The 22,465-nt window shown below is 43.1% G+C and overlaps 1 protein-coding gene across 1 annotated transcript in view; it reads right to left on the reverse strand.

The window, feature by feature from the left end:
• POLR1A (RNA polymerase I subunit A) overlaps positions 1–22,465 on the reverse strand; it is a 565,818-nt gene that overhangs the window by 175,166 nt on the left and 368,187 nt on the right. The window contains exon 24 of the mRNA XM_086964251.1: positions 3,089–3,303. Coding sequence (XP_086820377.1) covers positions 3,089–3,303 — 215 coding nt within the window. The remainder of the gene's footprint in view (positions 1–3,088; positions 3,304–22,465) is intronic.

Here is a 22,465-nt window from a genome sequence, read left to right on the forward strand (position 1 = left end):
ATATGTACTAAACACCAGCCCTCTTAATTTGATTTTAAATAGAACGGAGCGGAATCTGCTCCACAAACACCGCCGGCGTTCTTCCAGCGTGAGTACAGGTGGGCGCGGGTCCGTGGAGGTCCTAGCGCCGTCTCCTTCCGTGTGTATTCAGGCCAGCCGTAGCCAGCCGAAGCCTCGAAGAAAAAAGGAAAGCAGAGCGAGTGCCGATTAAAAAGTGTACGGGACCTTCTCGCGCCGCAGTGCTCTCATCTCATCTCACCTTGAAGCAGGGGATTTTCAGCAATCAAAAAAAGAAACTCTTCTCGCACTAAACTCATCCGCTCTCCATAAGAGCCACGGAGATCCCTAGGTGCATCCGCGACCGGCTCTCAGCCCGCCGCCATGTTCCTCGTGGGCGTCTGCCGCCAGTTCCGCGAAGAGCCTCTCCAATTCCAAGGTTCTCAGTTCTTCCTAGCGTCCCCTTTTTTTAAAATCTCTATATGTTTAGGATGAAGATTGTTTGCTATTTTTTTTTTAAGTAATGCTGTTTGACATTTGTTAAGTCATTGTAAAGTATGTAATGAACTTTGAGTGGAGTGTGCCAAAAAAACAAATAAATACATTCTGTGTATACACCATAAAGTAAGCCTAGCACAGCATTCCTACAGCTGATTGATTGTAGGCTTTTTCGACAAAAGATGTAGATTTAGAGGATAGTCAGTGACAAATCAAACAGCCCACAACAGTAGCCAGAAAAAATAAACTAAAAAATAATCCATACATTCACATTTGCATTGGGGAGGGCCAAACAAATACAATGAAATATTTAACTAGGCACTGGTGACTGAATTCCTGATTACAACAGAGTATCTGATTTTCCCAAAGATCCAGCGATGACTTTGGTCACTGCTGGATCTTTTGGAGAATCAGATACTCTACTGGGGTTGGGTTCTTTTAGTTTGCATAGTGGTGCTCGAAGCCCATGGACTTGTAGTGGGACACTTTTCATTTTGGTTGAGAAACGTAATCATTTGAGACCCCCTTAGTTATACACAGTGATATCCAAGGTAGTCAGAACCAGATTTGGATCTTCCTATATGTATCATTTGCTCAAACGTCAAAGTTCTCACAAGAGATGCCAGCCTGAAGAAGTTACAATAATTTGTATTATGATTCAAGCGCAGGCCCAAAGGATAACATTGGCAAAAATCCAATGTTATAGAAAACAGACTGTCTAGCATCCATGGGTTTTACTAACATTTATGGTTGCATCTTGCCCTCAGAAGGTGCTAGCCTATCCACAACTGATCTACCTACCTACTTGATAACATATGTCCATTTCTTCTTAAAGATAAAACACTGACAGGTCTTTGACATTAGTGAGTGTTGTATATTGTGCCCTACTTTGTCTTATTCTCAAAACTGCAAAACAGTAAACACTGAATGCTGCTCCTCGTTACCTTGATAGAGCAAAAAGTCTAAAGGGAGATACAGCCCAGTAACCCATGAGCGCCCTCACCACCCCCCGAAAAGGCTCCACTTTCAAGCTTTGAACCCTGATGCTGGCGGTGACTAGAAGAGCCCTGAGAGCAGCAGAATTAGATGGATGTGGGGTTCGTAGTGTGTTCCTAAGTCATCTTGGATAATCATATTAATTGGTAAACAACGTTATAAACACCTTACTGAGTTCCTTTAAAGCGTTCAGGTAAAGAGGTAATCTGAAACTGAAAAATGAGCCACTGACTGACAACCAACATACCATACAATACTTACAGTGACATGTTATGTTTCTTTATGTTCTGTTCAGACCATCTGCTAGCACCTTGGTTACTAATGAATATAGGTGTCTGCATTGAAAGGATTTCGATATTTCAGTCATAATGTCTTCCAATGGCGACGTTTTGATTCAAAATATAACCTTTACTTATTCTTGTTTGAAATGTTTTGTTTGAAAATGTTTTAAATTTGATACTAAAAGAATTTTGCACTCCAATTTTCAACTCCGGCACACAGAAAAACACTTGTAAGTGTAAATTTGCATTCATTATTTATCAGTATTGTAAGAATGTTTCCCTAACAGTATGTTGGGATTTATCCAATTGCAAATTGAGCTTTGGGGTGGGTTCATGAACATTCCTCTGTGTGTCCTGAAATAGTAGGTAAAAGCTGTCCCCCATAAAACTGAGGGCATGTACACATCACTTGTGGTTGTTTTCTCATGATGGAAACAGAAGAAAATCTGCTCCTAGATTTCCAAGGTAGGAACTGGACCATAATAAGCCTACATTTAACGGGGTGTAATCACAGTGTAGACAGTGGGAACAAATTCTGCATTTAGATACTTCCACCAACAGGAATGTCTTCATACACAAAGTTTTGTCTCATAGTGTTCAAAGAAATACAGAGCTTTTGCTACATTTTGTAAGAATTATTTCATGAATGACACTTTTTTGTTTGTGGAATCTTTTTTACTTAAAGTTTGGTTTGTGGCTAAGCTGGAAAAAACTCCCAACATCTGATTTGCTCAGTAACGAGCTTCTAATCATTACAAAATGTAAAACAGCTAGTATCAATCTAAAGTGCAACTTTTGTAATAAACAAAATGGTCAAGCAATTTATTTATTTCGATTAAATAGTTTCTCTTTGACACGCATCTAGGGACAAGCAAGGCTTCGCAAATTATACAAAGTAGCTCGACTTCTCATTGTGCCTTGATACCATAAACTTGTCTTACATCAAATCTAAAAAATATCCTATCTGAAGCACAATTACAGACTTAAAATACAATATTATTTAGTCATTGTTGATACATCCGTTCATTCATGTAGATAGTAACATTTAAATTGATAGGACACTATACTCCAGTGTAAAAATGCAAATCATAATCAAATGAATCTTTTAGCGTTATAATCGTTGCCAACAAAGTGGATTCATTATAATTTGTACTGACAACTATAATGTTAAAATGTTGATAGTATGGAGTTTAAGGGATAGTGTTCACGATCGGTCATCTTCTTGCAGTCAACTTCCAAATGATATTCCTTCAAAAATTCACAACATTATAATTTTTACCACATTTTGATCCTTTGGAAACACAAAGAAACATTACCTTTCTAAAGACAGCTCCGAAGAGACACAGCTTACACTTTTTTGAGTATCCCATTCGCTGATGTAGTCATCAACTTTGCTTTCAAATGTTTCTGATACAGACCCAAAATAAATATCAGGTTGAAAGATTGCCAGGCATGGATCAGGCAAAAGAGCGGCTCTTTTACGATATTTCCTCCTGCTCTTTTCTTCCAAGGAATACCACTTTTCCAAAAGCTACAATTAAAAATAATACACATTGTTATTGTAGAGGTCGACACAGGATCTATAGATGGTATATTTACAAAGGTTCTTATTATGTTTTTTGAGGCCCTTGTCCACTAGAACAGGTTATTAACAATAGGTACATTCTAGCAGCTTAAAGAAATCAGCAGCATGAATCTACAATATTCGTGTGTGCCCTTGTGCTTAAGGCAATTTGCAACCCCTTTTTCCTGCTCATCTTATACTGTTAAATTAAGGAAATAATCAGTTACAGGGCCAGTGCGAGAGAGGATATAGATACCTGCAAAGTAGGACACAGCCACAGTTAATACATGGTTTAACAGGTTCTGGCTCCTTCTCACTACCAATCACAAGATTTACATCAAATTGCACGATTTGGTATCGGAAGCATCAGTCGACCATAGTCAATCACACCACTCCACTTCTCACCTTTTCTCAAACCCCTTTGTACCAACTCACAGTCTAATACACTTCCACCTTACTCTCCCTAGTCTTTGGCCTGTAGAGTTCCTAATAGACTGGATTGGTCTTTGTTATTTTATCAAAATCTATATTCAACTCCAGGTCAAGAACATTAACACATAAAACAATTATTTATAAGTTATGCAGATAGCATGCATGTTATCCTGAGGCTGCAGGGTTTAGGCAGTAGTTCAACCTCCCATTCAGTTGGGTGCCTGCAAGTGACTGCTGGAAGCAATAATTATCTCAAGCTAAACGCCTGCAGCAGAGGTGACTGAATTTACTTTACTACTCCTCATGTAATGCAACTGGTGCTATGTAAGGTGCTCTGATACCTGGTTCGGGTCTAGTTTGCGCTATATAAAACTCTGTAAAATAAAAATAAATACATTAATTAATCAATGTTTGACCATTGGAGGTCACCCACATTCACCTGGCTGACCCTGACACAACAACAAAAAATGTGTGAGTGTTGACCTTCCCAGCCTACCCCTCTCTACAGAAGCCCCAATCAGGAAAAGACAGAAGGACCCAACAACTTATGGAAATAGATGCAGTTGTCACTTTACATATTAGACCCAATATAAAAGTTTTGGTGACTCTCAATCATTGTAGCAGACCTGAAATCGAGAGTTGTATTATGGATTTTTCAGAAGCTGGATTTGCATCAATATTATTGACCATTAAGTGACATTCAAAGATGTAAGTTCTACTTTTCTCAGCAGTAAGACACCCTCAGGCAAAGCAGTATCAAACACCTCAAAATGTGTTTTCTTATGAAACTAGCTTTAAAAGAGGACAGCCAATTACTGTCAGCCTTATTCATAAATACTGTCACAAGTGACTCAGATGTTTTCATGGTCTGGGTATTGTGGCCCACAATGCACAGAACTCGATCAGGAATCTGCAAACCATCCATCCCCTTGCTTGCTCTAGGGCGCAAAGGATGGATGAAGTGACCTGCAATGCCCACCACCCAATGCAGTGCCTAAAGACCTACTGGTTGTTTTAGAAAAGTCTAGGCACTCACAGCTAAGGTCAGAGATGGATGCTTGTGTGTCTTCCTGTTTCAGTCTGGTTAGGGTTTAAGACCTCCAGTATTGCACAACTTGCACAGCACACCACAACAGCATTTTCCATCAATTAATTTTCCCCGCCTCTTCAGGTACCACATTTAACATCTCCCAAACATGCTCCAACCCTGTATGGACCCACGACCTGCAACCCAAACAACTTTAGCTATTAACCAACAGAACCTCATCAGCACCAGGAACTAATACGCTGATCAGCGGACTAAACTCATCAACACAATCAGCATTCCTGTGCACTTGGCCAATATAGCTGACCTAAGTTCAAACAATCTAGAAGCTTATGGTCATTACAACAACCTAGCTTATCCAAAAACTACTTACATCATTTATGTCCTGTATTATCAAGCCTACAGCATCCACCACATTGACAGGCCAATTTTCTATGAGGTGACAGTCTGGAAGCAAATATTGTAGCCCTGCACACTCCAACAGGAACTGACACCCAGAACAGTTGTATGCTACCTTCACTATATTAGCTTAACTACATTGCCTCCACTATATTGAACTATCACACTATTGCCATTAGTTTAAGTTACTATAGCACTACTTTTAATGAAATATTCCTTAGTATTAATCTACTTTTAATTAAATAAGCTTGGACTACGTATTGGCATGTGATTTAGTGGCAGGATGATGTAATAGAGTCAATTTAGTGGGGGAATACTGTTCAGCATTTGCAGGCCCCACATCAGCCACTTTTCGCTGACCAAAACATAGAGACTTCACGTTATCGACCATCCAGCACAAACCAATCCTTCAATACCGAGATGTGAGAGTGCATCACTGCAGCCGCACCAGCTTTGCATACAACTGCTTTCTTCATGACTAACTTTCTTGGTGACACATCTACAAAAACCTTGAAATATACCTTATGTTAGGGAGATGAAATTGGACTTAAAGGAGCTGATTTGTACACACTATGCTCTGTTCTTCAGGCACAACATTGAACCATGACACAATGACTCGGTTGAGACCCATTTGGATGGTAAACAAGTAATAAGACCAAACTTGGATGTTTATACCCGGAAAAGGTCCCCAAAGGCAACGTCCTGTCACTCATGGCCTACATGTACATGACGTTTCAGGGCGTACTACTTGCTGACAACAATAGCAACACCCAACAGTATGTGGATGATTTCCAGTCTACATTAGTATAAAATCTGGTCAATACATTGTCCAGATGAAGTATGTCCTTACACCCATGCCCTGATTCATACAAAGGTTTAAATGGGTAGACAGAAACGGTTTAAATTTCGAAGTTAAATGGATAGGCACATACAATTTAAGAAGAAAAAAACCCGTCTGGACCCTAACTAACCTTCGACCTATCTCCCTTCTCCCTCTCCTGGGCAAACTCCTGGAAAGGCATGTTAACCAAACCCTAACCAAATTCCTGGTAGAGAACTCTCTCCTCCACCCCACGCAGATGGGCTTCCGCTCCCTTCACAGTACAGAAGCAGCACTCCTGGCTGTCACCGAGGAACTCAAAAGCTTAATTGACGGTGGAGGGTCAGTAGCGATTATTCTGCTTTACCTAAGTGCGGCGTTCGACAAAGTCAACCACACACTGCTAAAAAACAGACTGAAGGAAATAGGTATCCAGGGTAGAGCCTTGGAGTGGCTATGCTCCTTTTTAGATGATCGATTGATCCAAGTTATGGATCAGGACTGCCTCTCTGACAGTCTACCCTTAAAGTCTGGAGTGCCGCAGGGCTCCTCTCTGAGCCCGACCTTATTTAATATATATGTACGGCAGCTTGCCAACATTTTACAGGAATTTGACATCCTAGGCATTTCGTATGCAGACGACACCCAGTTGATCGCCGCTCTGCCCCAGGACGACCATCTCCTCATTGGGCCCCTGCCTGAACAAACTGGCTAGCTGGATTTCAAACAGCTTTCTAAAATTGAACGGTGAAAAAAACGAATTCTTGATATTGGGTAATAGGGCCATCCCGAGACCCCTAAATCACAGGCCTCCTTGCATGGGGGACCCTCCAGTTCCTAAACTGGCAGTTAAAGATTTAGGTATGTGGCTCAACAATGCACTCTCAATGAACGTAGAGGCAAACAAATTGTTGGGCATATGCTTTGGACTTCTGAGGATGCTCAGAAAGATACTAGAATTTATCCCGGAACATCTTAGGAAAACCGTCATACAGTCTTTAATAGTCTACCGCCTCGACTATGGGAACTCTCTTTACTTGGGTTCCCCCAAGTATGTGATCAAGAGGTTCCAGACTGTGCAGAACGCGGCGGCCAGGCTCTTGCTCAAACTCCATAGACAAGCGCCAGTGAGAGAATCCTTGAAAGTACTCCACTGGCTGCCAGTAGCGTCAACAGTCAAATTTAAAGCCCTCTGCATAGCTCACAGAGCAGTAAATAACAAAGGCCCACCCAGACTTAAATCCCTAATCTCGGTCTATGTCCCTTCGAGATCTCTAAGGTCATCTCACTCACAGCTCCTCAGCACCACTAGAATTGAAGCAGATCCTTCTCCCACTTGGTGCCAAAACTGTGGAATGCTCTCCCACTAGACCTCAGAGGGCAGCAAAACGAACTAATTTTCAGGAAAAGGTTGAAGACCTGGTTCTTTCCATCTAGCCATTAGGGGGCCTTTTGTCTTTCATCACAGCTCTTATAGTCAGCGCGGGGAAGCCTCTGGGTAGCCATGTGCTATATAAATCACTTTCAAATTCAAATTCATGTAAAATCTTAGGGATAACATAAAGTTGTGGTCCAGTTGAGATCTACAACTTGTTCAGCCAGTATTCATCAAGTGTACCTTACCAACCAAAAATGAAAATTCATACTTAATGCTACCATAATTATATTATTGGTTGGATAACAGACTCCATCAAAACCCTACGTGACAAATCAGAAAAAGACCCTTGAGATTATTTCTTCTGGGTTGACATCCATATGAGATATCATCAGGCCCAAAAGATCACTCTTTAAGACAAGAATGGAGAATAAACTCTTCCATGCCCCCTCCATTCTAATAACCTTAGAAATAGAATCCGGAAATTTTGCTCATCTGATTTGTTAATCAGCATGCTTCATTTTAACAAAAAGGGTTACCATAAGGATTTATACCTTAAGAAAACTCACCTGTTAGAAAGAATAAAGAAAAATGACGAATGACAATAGAGTGGTTACTACAACAGATGAGCAATGTCTTTTCACTCTTGCATGCAAGTCTCCTCCATTACCAACATGTGGAGTGATAAGACATCAGGGAACAAACAGTAGGGCATCAGCAAGGGCCAGCATACTCTTTAGCATTGACTGCCGTAATTTCCGGTCTCCTCTGAAAACAGTATTGAGGGAAGCAATTCGATCAAAGACCGCACGCATCGCCCATGTACAGTGACAAAAAACTTTGTTTTAATTGAATGGGTCAATTATGTTCTCCAGTTAAGATGCTGGCTTGATTGCAAACTGCATCAAATTACTTTTCTAGCACGAAAGTATCTCCTCAGAGTTGCTTCAGAAGGCACCAATGACATACAATATTAACTACAACAATCATAATGGGAAAACAGTAAATCATCACTGAATGGTTAATCTTTGTCAAATGAATTATTATCCTAGAAGACAGTGGATTGATTACAGTGTTGGTGGTAGACTGAAGGGAGTCAGCCTACCAACATGAGCTCGGACGACTCATAGTCTATGCAAGTCTTATCTAAAATATGATCTTTATTATTTGTAAATGCTTTTTTTTTAATTAGACAACTTTACTCCTAAATGGTGAAGAATAGCATTTCCTCAAGATCATGACGATTGAGTGAAAAAGAATGCTTTCTTTTGGCTAGGATTATGGGAAATTATTGGTGAATCAGCAAGCTGCAAATGTAAGAAAATTATAACACTTGCATGTGAAAACAAACTACACAGAATTTGGACTGGCAACAAAAGGTATCAAGATAGAGACAGCCTTGGAAGGAATAGAGGTATGTACTACTGTTTGCTAGGATTTCCCTTAATTGTCAACAATTTAATAAGTGTATTTTGAAGTTTCCACCTCCATTTTGATGATTTCAACTATTAAAGTATAGATTTCATACTGTGGGGGCTGATACCATCCCTTAAATGCCACACATTGTCTAATGTTTACAGTTTTAGCATTACAGTCATTGTTAATCAGCAATAAATAGGCAAACGGTTATTGTGAGCATTTTTGGCAGTCATGCCTTTTACGCAAAACGGTAAAAAAATTTGGAAAATACAAATTTTGGTGTGATATTATTCCAGTTTTATTCCTTGACAGTTTCCGTTGCCCATAGAACTCTGTACACGTTACCTTTACTAACCAATATTAAAGTGCCCCAGCTCCCCATTAATCGTGCTGAAATTAGTATATGCCAGAGTGGCACATGTATAAGGTATACCCTAGGCCTGTAAGTTAAATGCCACCAGTGGGCTGCAGCACATATTGTGCCACCCATTGCTCTGAAAAACTAACCCGACCCCAGACCATTGTAGCCTGACAGAGCAGTTTTTTAACTGCCAATTCAACCTGTCAAAATAAACCCTAGTGACAGGCCTAAAACATTTCTTTTGAATATTATTATGTCCCCCCAAAAGTAGGCCTTTGTGCTCATAAAGACAGGGTGCATCGTATTTAAAAGTAGGACATTACAAAGTTAAATGTTCCAAATGTCCGTACAATGGCTAAAGCTAGCAGGTTGGCTGTTCCATAGGAAAGTACGGGGTTGCAATATTAAATACTAACACTGTATCTTGGCAATGGGACTAGCTATAAAAATAAGCAACTATTCTTATAGTAACAAAAAAAAATGGTATGACAAATCCAATAAAATTGAGGTCATATTCTTTCTAGATATTACATAAAAGTAACATTTAATACATTACATTTTCCCAGCCTGAAGTCCATGGAAGCTAAATCTGCATTTTGCTCTCCAGTGTCTGCCAGCCAGGAATTAGTATTTGGTGAGAGTAAGGTGTGAACTTGCTCCCAGGACACTGACAAGGCATAGGTTGTGGGGAGGTGATTTTGTGCCACAGAATGGCCAAGTAGTTGATTACCTTCATAGAAGTCTATCCTGTCACAAGCAGAATTTGCTAACACGCAGGCCTGCACCCTTCTGCTGTATCCCCAGCCAGTCAGGCCCCTATCGCAGTGGGCCTCTTGACATTCCCACCAACTAGTTTGTGCTAAGAATAAATATGGCATCTCCAGACACTCCTGGACCTGAGGAAGATCACAAAAGGACTGAACCAGCCCTGGAGGACTGGTCCTTTGCTCTCTTTAGTACCCAGGACAAATAAGTGGACTCAAAGGGTCATAAACTGACCTCTACCTCAAGCTACAAGAGGCTTTTCCTGCACCTGCCCAGCTGATCAGTGGCAAATGGACCTTGACTGGACTCTGCCTGTTTGTAAGTGATTCTCTAAGTGCCTCCCCTGATGTCCAGGGGGGCTTTAGAAGTGTACCCTGTGATGAATTGGGACTTAAAGGACTAGAGTAAAACCTTTTTTCCAGGTCGAACTTGGACCCATGCTCCACCACCATTGGCATCGAATTGCACCTAGGTCCTGGGCTACTTTGTGTTTCTACTAAAAAATTCATATCTATGGTTCCCCTGATCAAATTATTTTTCATTTTGTGTACTGGATGTCGCTGTATTTGCTACGTTTATTTTGAGATTTTTTATTGTTTTGCATTACGACGTCATTACTTATTTAGTACTGCATCAATACTTTGCCTCTACATTAAGCCTGTCTGCTCTGAGCCATAGCTACCAGGGAGTTGAGATTTGGTTTATTTAGTGACTTTAGTGGTTCACCCTGACATGGATTATGGTTACTACTTGAAGTTGATACTTACCCCTCCCCTCAACTAATGCCCCAATTTCGTACAAATTATAACTACAGAAAAAAATGTAACTGCTTTAAATGTATATTTTTTTACATTAAATTAAAATGTAAGTTTATTTTGGGGTGCGTTCAACAAGTTGGTAAAATTTCCAGTTTGTGAGCGAAAGCAGCGGAGTTAATTATTTGGTGTCCAAGGCTTTACTGCTACTGCAGTTCCACTGGCTGCTTAAGATGAAAGACACCCACCCATCTTTGTCGGGTTCACCGTCATCGGAATATTGTGGTATATAAGGTTTTGTAGGGATATGATTTTTGAAGTTCCCTGAAGAGAATTTAGAATTTACTTTGTTATCAATTAGCTACTGTCAAGCACAAGGAAAAGAATGGCATCAGGGTCATATTCGAAATATGTCCTTCTAACATGAGGATGTGCTCAATAGTCTACCTTAATTTGGTATACATGGGTTGAAAGCAAACAAAAATTAACTTTTCACATAGTTCTATTTAGTGTAAAAACGTGGAAATGCTGTGAGCGGCAATGCAGCAAGACAACTGCCTTTAATGTGTGCAACTGTGAGTGCAACTGCTGCAGCCTTTCACTGGCTCTATACATCCTCTGTGAGGACATCTGGATGGTGACAATGGTACTGCAGTCTTACAACTGCCTTGCAAGACTGCAGGAAATAGGTCTTACTTGTGAGTCAAAATGGAGCACCATTTTGTCTCTATGTGGTGCAAATGTGTCACTACATAAATGAAGTCAATGATCATATAATTTGCGTGGTCATACATGTAATCATGTGTGACGTTAATAGAGGTGCATTGAGAAGGCCTTATGGTTACACAGTTAAATCTAACTGCGGAATGTCTGCGATTTTATAGGTTTTACCTGAACCATAACAACCCTTCAAATTATATAACTTCCAGGAAATACAAAATGGGTGTTTATTAATAACACAAAATAACAAGAATTAAAATAAACACTACAACATCCTATTTGATGGGATATTCTATTTAAAATTAAAAACCAAAAAGGCATAATTTAACAGTTATGGTGAGCTAGCAGCCATAACTTTCTCCAAGCACTGTTTAGGATTTTACACAAACCGTCCTTGATTACATTAAAACTCTAAATTCATTTGGAAGAAAGGAGTACTGTCAGCAAAAACGTTTTGTTTCCCAGAATATAGAGAAGAATGGCTGCTGTACATAAACTCACTCTAATTGCATATTCATATAAACTAACTGTAGTTGCAAGGTGACACTATAAGGTATCCTTACAAAGGAGACACAGAAACAAAGATATATTTCCATTATACGGGCTTTAAACGGGCTGGGTCTCATTAGCAGTGAGCACCAGCAGTTTTTTAAAGGGGGCCTCGAAATGGGTTACTATCGGGCTCTGTTTTGTGCCCTGGCACTGGCGGTCGTTCTATTCCGAACTGCAGTGACAGCAGGCACATCGATGTGCGCTCGCTCAGACTACTCACTTCTCACTAGTGGAGAAGTTACGGAATGACGTCATGCCAGGTGAGCGTAGTAGGGGGAAGGGAAATCCTTTAACCCGCTCCATGCTGAGGACGGCCCCCGGCAGTCCTACGAGACGGTGTGCGTGAGTGGGGGGGCGGCCGGGGGCCATCCAATCCCCGTACACTAATTAAAATAACCTGCACCGCAGCGGAATTCGCGCCGCGGTCAATGGGTTAAAGAGACCCATTTTCTCTCTGGATTTCCCTTCTCTTTTTGAAACTCAGGAACAGCAACATTGTTGTGGTGTCACCAGGGCTTTAAGTGGAAACTGTTTCCATATTATATACAAGCCATAGTTGCTGCTTATTTATCTTATGCAACTAACAACCATTGACAAAGTCAATAGTCGTGACTTCTTGTAGGTATGATATTACTTGTTGTATCATGCATTTGGATGCAATGACAGAAACAGCAAAATACAAGTCGGGTGGCACACAATGCTAAGCACATATTTTTAGCTTATTTGTTTTTAAGCCAAGCCCTAAATTACATTGGCCACGCTCTTTAGAGTGACCCCCCCGTTTTTCATCCCATTTAAAGCCCTGTCCATTGATGTAGAAAGAGTAATCAAAAACAGCTTCATTGAGTTTATCAATAACGTCTATGATGAAGTGTTATGTCTTCTTGACCTCTGCGAGTAGCTGTGTTGTGTTCTTCTGCCTCAGGTCTCTTTGCCAAAGCGCCGGGACACCCCTCGGGGTAGCCGTGCGCTATAAAAGAGATGTTACATAACATAACATAACATTATGTGATGTTATCAGTGGTGTTACTTATGTAATCTCCTGAGAGCATAAATACAGTTATGGTTGCAACAAAACTGAAAACCACGGAAATTCGCAATTTATGGACAGGAGCACAATCCATACAGCCATACAACAACTCATAACTTACAAACCAAATGCAATGCTGATGTGAAAAACACAACTCACTTGTGACTTCACTAATGACAATATTATGCTGACTTCACTAATGCCAATATTATGCTGATATCATGCAGATGACACCCAGCATCACAATATCCTAATAGGGTAAGACTCTTATATTTCTGTGTTTCATTCATAGTATGATTTGTAATGTATCTGTGATGCATTTGCTGAGTAATAAGTAGTGCACTGGGTGAGTTATGTCTAAATACATCACTACAACCATACAATGTTGGATTTTATCTATACCTCCATTTTAAATTAAGGTTTTAGAGGACCTTTTATGTCTTTTACAAAACACATTATATTGCGTTTTCAATAAACAACCACAGTGCCGCCTTAATTTTTTTAAAGTGGATTCCCTAAGTTTTGCCATAACATACTTTGCCCATTGACTGAAGTTTATACTGCACATCCACCAGACACAATGATTGGCAGACTCTGGGCGCTGAGCAAGACTTTCGATCATGTTGTTTACTCACTCGCCCCACCGGCCACATATTCGGGCCCTTCACACCTAGCACATGGTTGTGACCTTCCACCTGTTGTACATTTACTTCCTGTGACTGTGGCCACATCCAGCAGGTACCAAAGCACAGGGTGGCCTTCGTCCATCCCCTAAGCTCCTCTCTGTCCAAGCTGAGCAGACCTAGTAGATCTTCTGCATCTGATGCAATGAGGGAACTTCACTGGCTATCCCTGAAACAGTGAACACTCTGTATAGCCTTCAAAACACTTCAGGACAAGGGCCAAGTGCCCCGACAAAACAGATGAAAAAGATACACCCCAGGGAGATATCTCCGCTCCACAATCTTATCTTAATCTTATCTGCATTGCCAAAATTTGGAAGATAAGACAGGGAGGGTGGGCTTTTATGGTCAGAGATGCCCCGCTGTGGAATAAGCCACCAGCCTTCCTCAGAACTTCAGTTGATTTACTGCACCTTAGAAAAGCCTTGAAATCTTGGCTGCTCTCCAAGTAACCTATGTATGCATTTTGCTTTTATTCAGTTGCAGCTGCTTCTGACCCAGTAAAGGCCTCAGCGCCAGGATACCAGTAAGGGGATAGTGTGCTATAAAAATGTTTTAAATAAATAAGTGCAGCTATTGTGAGAACTTCAGGGGGACTATTAACTATGGAGCTTGTTTCAGACTCTCGCATGCTTCCTCTTACCAACTTTTTGTTCCGGTGCGGATTGTAAGCATGGGGCCCTTCCTCCTACTGGTGCTGAAAGGCAGCAGACAGTTTGGTGCTGCAGCCTGTCATCTTGACTCTTTGCTGGCCACTTGTTGGAGGGAGGAGAGAGATTCCCCATCCTAGAGCTGCTGTGTTGAATCAGTCCACACATTAATTATCCCTTTTCCGACTTCCTTTTTCATGCAGCTGGTAAAACTCTCCCTACCAGCTCCAGGGAGTGGAGAATTTTATGTCCACGCACGTGACACATTACATTGAATCAGATGGGTCATTAGACCCCAGTGCTCTCAACATTCTTTCTTTTGTAGGAGCTTCGTGCTGGTTGCTTTTTTACAAAGGATTAATGTGCAGGTTCTTCTAATGCAGGTCGAAATATTTCTTATAACGCGCTCTGTGATATCTCTGGGCTTTGACAGGACTTGCGCTTCTCAGGAGATTAACTTTAGTGGGTGGAGCTTAATTTTAGAGTGAGTGGAATCAAAGCACCCATGGTGTCCCTGTCAAAGCTCACAAGGTGTCCCTAGAAGAACAGTTTGAGCACACCAGCAAGAGCATATTTTATTTTAAAAAAGGAACCTCACACATTAGAACTTCCTTGAAAGGAAAATGCATCATCAAAACCTGTATTCAATAATCTACTGCACAGTCAAGCTATCCTTGAGCCCATGGGGCCACTGTATTTAAAGTGTCAACATAAATTATTGTGACTATAACATCAGTCAGCGGCCACTTTTGTCTCGCTGCGACTCAGGGCATCATAGGCAGGCATGTTCAGTTTAGTGTCTTACATTCAATGGATCCTTCCATGCATATAGTGTGTTGGTGGAGTGGTGGAAGGGCATGTCTTCGAGAGAGGCTCAAACATTTGAAACTCTGTTTGGTAGCATGAAGTTCAGAGATGTATCCTAAAATATTCAGGAATCCATTACACAGACATCTGTTCTCCAAGGGTTATTTTATCTAAGCAGGAAAACCTAAAAGTATTGAGTTATTTTCAATGCATTACCAAAACTACTCGATTAACCAGCGGCATTACTTAGTTCGGTATGCTCTGCATCACTCAATAAGAGTAAAGAGGCCAGGATGTCTACTTGACAAAAAATGTGCTGCCTTTTGTTGTTTGACATTGTGAGGTTAAGCAAGAACACAGAGGGCCTTGGTACCCGCCCATTGCCTACCATAGGTGTGCTTTCCTGTCACTAGCATTTGCTGGTCTCTTATTCAATGGCTTGCCTTGCCCACCTGGTGTCTGCCCCCCCTCTACAGCATTGCCAATTTACTTTTATCCTTCCAATGCTTACTTTTAGGGAGCTACTTTTTTATTTTCTCTTAAGCACTCCATCTTCCTAGAGGTCTTTTCTTCTCAAATCCAAGTTGATCTCTCACAGGAGTACTTCTCCCCCGTCTGATCCACGTTGCTCTCTTGCTGCTCCTAACTCCCTGCTGCACTCCTTATTACTTAGCCTCACCTGTGCTCTCCTTCATACTCACCCGTTGCTTCTTCTCCCTATCCCCATACTTCCGGAGTTGCTTGCTCTCCCCGTCCATCTACTCCACCAACCCAAAATTACTCTTGCTGCTGCTTCTCCTACCCACCCCAATCCACCAAGTTGCTTCCCCCTACCTGCGTCCTACTTCTGTCTCACCTGTTGCTTCTCCTCCCTACCATCACCATCAATTTTGCTTCCGTCACACTAATGCTACTTCCTACCACCCCCAGTTGTGATGCTTTCTCCTTGCATCCGGCACTCCATGGTGACCCACCCCAACCTGGCCCTTCATGTTGCTTTACCCCCAGCCTCTTGTGTTGCTGGCCCACCACTGGCGCTAAATGTCAAGTATTTGTCATTTTGTATGAGTGGTGTGTGTGCATGCAAAATGATGCAATTGCAGGGTCATAGCACCTTTAGATTATCCACGCTACACAGCATAAGAGATACTCTACAGGATGGCTAAAAACATTGACAAAGCCAACAGTTCCCACAGGTAAGTCTTGGTGACTTTAGCAATGCTTGTTTTTAAAAGGTGCTATTTCATGTCCCAGGTCACAAGTGAAGGCAGTACTTTTACTGAAGTATGCTAAAAGCAGGTTTCTGGAGGTAGTCATGGGTGGCGTTTTTTGTGGTGGTGGCATGTTATGTTGGTTTTTGTGCTGCAGTGATTATGTACTGCAGTAAGGTGTTGTGTTGTAGTGTGTGTGTTAGGTACTCTTTTGATACTTTTGTTTTTCACTATTATGTTTTCATGGATTTTTATGTTGCTTGTGTATGTTACTGTGTAATGTTCTATTGTTTACCTCAAATATGTCAATAAATACAGCTACATAACGTTCCAATGACAAGCAGTCACTAGGATGTACCACCAGGATGGTAAAATACCTCCAGCCCCTCACCTAATGAGACACCAGTCAGCCCAAACCTAGCAGACAAATTAGCCCTTGCTGTGTTCACTTCCATGTGACACGACCCAAGGAGGATTTAGCTTTCATCAAATGGCCAATGAGATTCCCGAACAGGGACACATTTCAATCTTTTAACTATATTCAAAAGGTGAAAGTGCAAGGCAGCTGTAATGCGTATATTTCTGTTTCTATTTTGTGCAGTCGGTGCAGAGTACATGCAGCTGGACAGCAGATGAGTTAGAAGCCTCTGTTTCTGTCAGAAGTCCAGATAAGAGCATGAATAAAGCACCAAGGAAAGCGGCCACGAGAAACAGGAAGTGAGATAAGCAGCCACGAGAAACAGGAAGTGAGATCACCTGGCATAAACGTGAAACAGGATGCAATACGTGCCCGACTCGGATCACTTGAACCGCAGGACATGACCGGCAAAGGCTGGGCGGAAACTGCGTCTTTCTGCTAGTATAACCAAGTACCCACAAGCTGAAAGGAAGAGCTTTTGATAGGGAAATTGCAGAGGCTGCTCCCCAAGGGGGCTCGAGAGCCGGCGCCATAACCAGCGCCGTGCCACCTGATGGAGCAAGGTGAAGAACAAGATTTTGTTCAAACTTGTGAAGTTAATCTCCCATAACAAGTAATTAAATTAATAAGCTTGTGGTGAAATTATTAATCAACTTAGTTTAGGGAATACATTCACCAATACACGCGAGATAAACTAATGTGCTTTATGTTGCAAACGCAAAGAAAAAAATAATAAACTAACTGTAGGGCATTCCAAGTTACAACACTAACCTTGTCTATTGTCTTTGTCAGTATGAAATGCGCCAGTTAAATTAATGGCATGTGCTTATTTTATGTGCTTATGTTATGTTTTTTCTGTGATGAAGAGCTCATGGAGTTCGTGCTGTTCAAAAAGGAAAAGTAATTATAATGCTGCCTGTATATGCTTTCGCTAGGTAACATAATTAACAGGATTAATTAGTAAAGGGGGAGGGTAACAGAATGGGTCTCAATTCCTTAGTTAATTGATGTTTTGTGTTTGTTTAATAATAGTTTCCAAAGTGAGGCCTAAAGGTGGTTCAGAAAACATGGCTGACAGAGTTGCAGACGCAAAAGCTTGTCCAGAGTGAAGTCTTTACACATGCGCAGCTGTGAAGATTTTTATTGCAATGTCATCGTGAATTGAAAAGCAGTTCTTTGGTCGCGTTGAACGTGCTCATGGAGAGAAGGCTCAAGGACAGGAACTTAATGTGTCTGCCAAGGCTAGGAAGTAAACGTTCGAAACTCGAGGAAAAATTAACTTTCTTGAGGAAGCTGAAAGATGTGGAAATGAAAGACAATAGGGCTTATATGAAGCCTGGACTTGGTCAAGAGTCGGAGATGACCTAATAATTTTATCATGGACTAACACAGCACAGCCAATGAAAAGATCGGATTTGCTTAAAAGAATGTAAAATGTAGAAAGTTTAGCTAGAGAGAAAGGTATAAAGTCTGACACTATGAGCAAGGAAAAAACTCTTACTTTCCGATTCCTGAATGACGTGACATGCTGATGGACCTTTAGCGCATGTAAGGACACCAGACTTTAAATGATTTTTCCTTTTTAGGTGAAGTAAGAAATAGACAGGGAAATAGATTCAGGGAATGGAAACTGTTATTCTGCTAATATTTCATGTTTCTGAGCGTGCTTTAAAATGTCAGTTTTTAAATTAATTTCCTTATTAAAATGCTGCTTTCTTATTTGCTTATAAAATAAAGTTTCTAAAACGTAAATGCTTTTTCTTTATGAAAAATAAAGTTAATAAAATTAGATTTGAAGAGACAAGCTGGTCTTGTTCATTCATGGTCTAGTTTCCATCAGTTGATCCAATCGCCTTAGTGGGTTGATTAATAGATAATAAATGTTTAAAACCATGGTAAAGAAAGATAAACTGCAGTTGTATATAATAATGTAAATAATATGTGAATAGTTTTATTAATCATACCACCAGATTCAGTTGCTCCAAAATTGTCTCATTGGTATTATGGGCCTTTATATGTGTTTCATGATTAATGGTGAGTATTGAGGTGATAGGTAGCGTTTATGAGACAGTTTTTAAATCAGAGCGCTGGATCACACCCCAAGAACTCCCCCCCTAACCCAAGCCCCCCCCCCCCCGCCTCCGGGCGAACTAGTGGGGGCGGCGTTTGACGCGAAAAGGACAAAGAGGCCAAAAGAAGCCCCCCTCCCCTTGCTCCCATGGCAGCTGCCGGAGTGGTGCAGACACCCTCGGCCAATGGGGCGGCAGGGCGTGATACAACCCCCCCTCCAATGGAATGGGGGCATCCGTGGAGGCGAAGGCGAGTCGGGAGGCATATAACCACTGCTCCCAGAGGCAAGCTCCTTCTTCACGGAGCGGAGGGGGCAGCAACAACGGCGGAGCCCAATCTTGTACCTGGGACGATCCGGCCGTGAATAGTACAGGAGGCGAAGCCCTGTCCGGGCTACATCAGGGAAAAGAACACAACTAGGTAGCCCGTTGCCCCCCGATGAAGGCAGAGTCTGACGCCAGAACCCAGCGCGGGGAACTCCGTGAGCTTGGGAGCACAAGTGGCGTGGAAGCAGGACCAGGCCCCCAAAAGAGCACACGCATGTCCGGCGCCTGCAGCCTGAACGATGGTGCCATGGAAGAGTAAGCGTGACCAGGCCAGAGGTGGCTGTATGTCAGAGGACCAAGGAGGTGGCAACGGAATGCGGGCCACAATCGACCATCGAGCAGCCGAGGGCGAAAGACTTTAGCAGGAAGTGGCAGGCCGTTCGCCCCAAAGGAGCACAATCATGTCCAGCGCCTGCAACTGGAACGGCGGCGCCATGGATGGCGGTTTGGAGTAAAGCTGCCCTGCCAGCATACAGGACGAATCTGAATGGGCAGGTCTCGCACCACGCAAGGGTCAGAGCAGGCGAGGATGCCTCCGAAGCTTCGTGGTCAGCGGAGGGCGAGGTAAGCAAGGGCGCAAAAACTGGGATACCCCCCACCCCCATCAAAGAGGGGCAGACTGTGCAAGGATGGGGGAGGGAACAACAGCTATTCCCGACGGTAACGCGGGAAACAGGTCCGAATCTCTACAGGGCGCAATGAGTGGCCATAGAGTGGGAGGGTAGAAAACCTCGGGCTAAGCCTCGGGGTATTAGGAGACAGTTAGCCTCCTCCCCGCCGCTGCACGGCGACATTCCTGACCCCAGCCATTACCTTACCTGCCCGAAAAAGCCTACCCGCCAGGAAGAACAAGGGCTGTGCGATAGCTTTAGCTTTGCGGGTTTGGCCTTGGGTTCTTTCGAAGGTGATAAAGTTTCTGCAAGGATACGCTAAATAGCCACACGATGGCAGCATAATGCCAGATTCCATTAAGTGCCCCCCCCCCGCCCCCACCCCTCCAATGGCATAACAGGGGCAATGCAAGGCTAACGGTGATGTTTTTTTTTTACCACGGGTCAAGTTTGCGATATATGAATGTGCGTAGATAAACTGGCAAGAGGGGAGGGGCGGCATTGCTAGAAATAACGCTAGAAGTTCCACACTGGATAGCACGTTTTACTGTGTCCAAAGGTGTACATGCAAATGGAATGGTCTCAGCAAGCATGGGAAGGTTAGCGCATACGCAAGGCTCCAGGAGCGAGCGTGGCTTAGTTCGTGCAGCAGACTGTTTTAAGGGCTAGAGAATATTTATGGGGTTCATAATGCATGATGACGTCGCCGCAAGGCTAAGCGGAGAGGTCTCTTACCTACGAGTCAGGACGCACATCTCTCCAGCGGCGAGAGGCCAGGCAGAAACGAATGTTCAGGGAACAACGAAGCCTGTTGGGGTGTAGACACATGAGGAGTGAGGCAGGCTCCGTTCACCAGTGGTGTGCTTCGGCAACACGGAAGATGGCATACAACTTAGTGGGGGTAAAATTTAAATCCATGTTTTTTTTGTTTTTATGCTATTGGACGCTCCCTGGAGCATGGCGTTTAGCAGTCTCAGACCAAGTAGGAAGCAGACAGGTTTCTTACCTGCAAGTCAGGACGCACACCCCTCTAGCTGGCGAGAGGCCAGGCAGAAACGAATGTTCAAGGAAAAAAATAAAATAGAAGCACGTTGGGGTGTAGACACATGACGCTCCCTGGAGCATGGCATTTAGCAGTCTTAGACCAAAGTAGGAAGCAGACAGTGCTCCCCATAGTGCACCACGATACCATCCGCACCTCTGGAGCGCATTACAGGATGGTAAAAAGTATAATTTCGGATGCGCCACACCGCATTTCATGATGCCCGACACAGTTGGTGGATCACAGAACGTTACAAGTATCGTGGGCACAGGGAAACTACACACACTTTCCAGAACCATTATCCCAGCCCCACGAGGCACTTTGACACGCCAGCAAATTACAGTGGTAAGAACGGGGACGGTATTCTAGTTCACAACTCTTGAAGAGTGCCGACGGTATTGTATATATCCCCGACTGGAAAAACACCACGTTTCCGGGTATTTCAGGCCTGAAGGTTGGAATCAAAGTCTCGCTATGCACCGGCAGTTGGCGTGTGCATCACGAAGATACCGCGCCTCTGAGTTTTATCACACTGGACAAAATAGTGTACTCAAGTCGCAGCGCGGTTGCACCCCCGATAGAACGAAGGCGGTGCTCGGGCCTCTGATGGAACTGCGCGCCTTGCTAAAGTAGAGCGCACACCCAGGTGCTGTGAGGCCTTATGCTGGGTAGAGCAGGTAGCTCCGGCAGGCTGTCAAGAAGTTTGCACCTAGGGGGTTCAAAGTATAGAGGCTCATACAAATGTGGGTAGTTCGGCCATCCCTATGTATATAGCCATATCGGCCCTGCAGAGAATTTCTTTAAAGGAGCAACTCGTTGCGGTGAGTGACCGGATGTCTGTCTCACAACCGACTTAGCATTCTAAGAAATTGTGTAACACTACAAGTCACCAGAACTGTTCTTTCCTAAGTTATTTCGCAAAATGGTAACGTGAGTCACTGCATACACTACGTTTTTGTGATGCATTTCTACTTATCTAGCACCCTGAGTAGGGACAAACATGGTTAAGTACAGGGTGATGATGTTTCGCCCAGTGTAAAAGGCCGCTTGAGAGAAATGCTGCCCAGGGTGGCACTTACAAATAATGACATTTCTTTGATGCCAATGCCTGCCTCAGAGTGGCACTATATGCACTATTTTTTAGTTCTATTCTTGTGCACACTACGGCATGCCTCTGTTACAGCATGGGGAGACAGACCCCCCGACCCCCGTAATGCCCCAGTTTCGTGACCAGGGAACTGAGGGAGGCTCTCCGAGCAGAGGGTGGGTTCTGTCATGAGGGGATGATGTCCACGCGCCACTGGTCGATCCTCCCCTGACAAACCACCATTCACCCCATTGATCAGCCCGCGGCTGCAGATTATAGGCAGTCGGGAACTTATGGGGTGGGCATGACGCTTTCCAATCCCCATTGACCCTTCCATTAGTCCTGTCGGTGCCGCACAATGGATGGGGGCTCTGGGATCCCCTAAGGAAGCGCCTTAGAACGCTGCTGTGGGGGAGGGGCAACTAGACGGTGCACTGGCCCAGATGTACAGGCTCATGGCCGGCTTGGCGGCGCTGGCGGAAGGTTTGAGAGCCCTGTGGTCGCAATGCCCATCTTCTCCACCTGTCTCATGGGGGAGCCAGCCACAGGCC

Source organism: Lissotriton vulgaris, chromosome 3_2 (genome assembly GCF_964263255.1).
Source record: "Lissotriton vulgaris chromosome 3_2, aLisVul1.2, whole genome shotgun sequence".
NCBI classification, from domain to species: Eukaryota; Metazoa; Chordata; class Amphibia; order Caudata; family Salamandridae; genus Lissotriton; species Lissotriton vulgaris.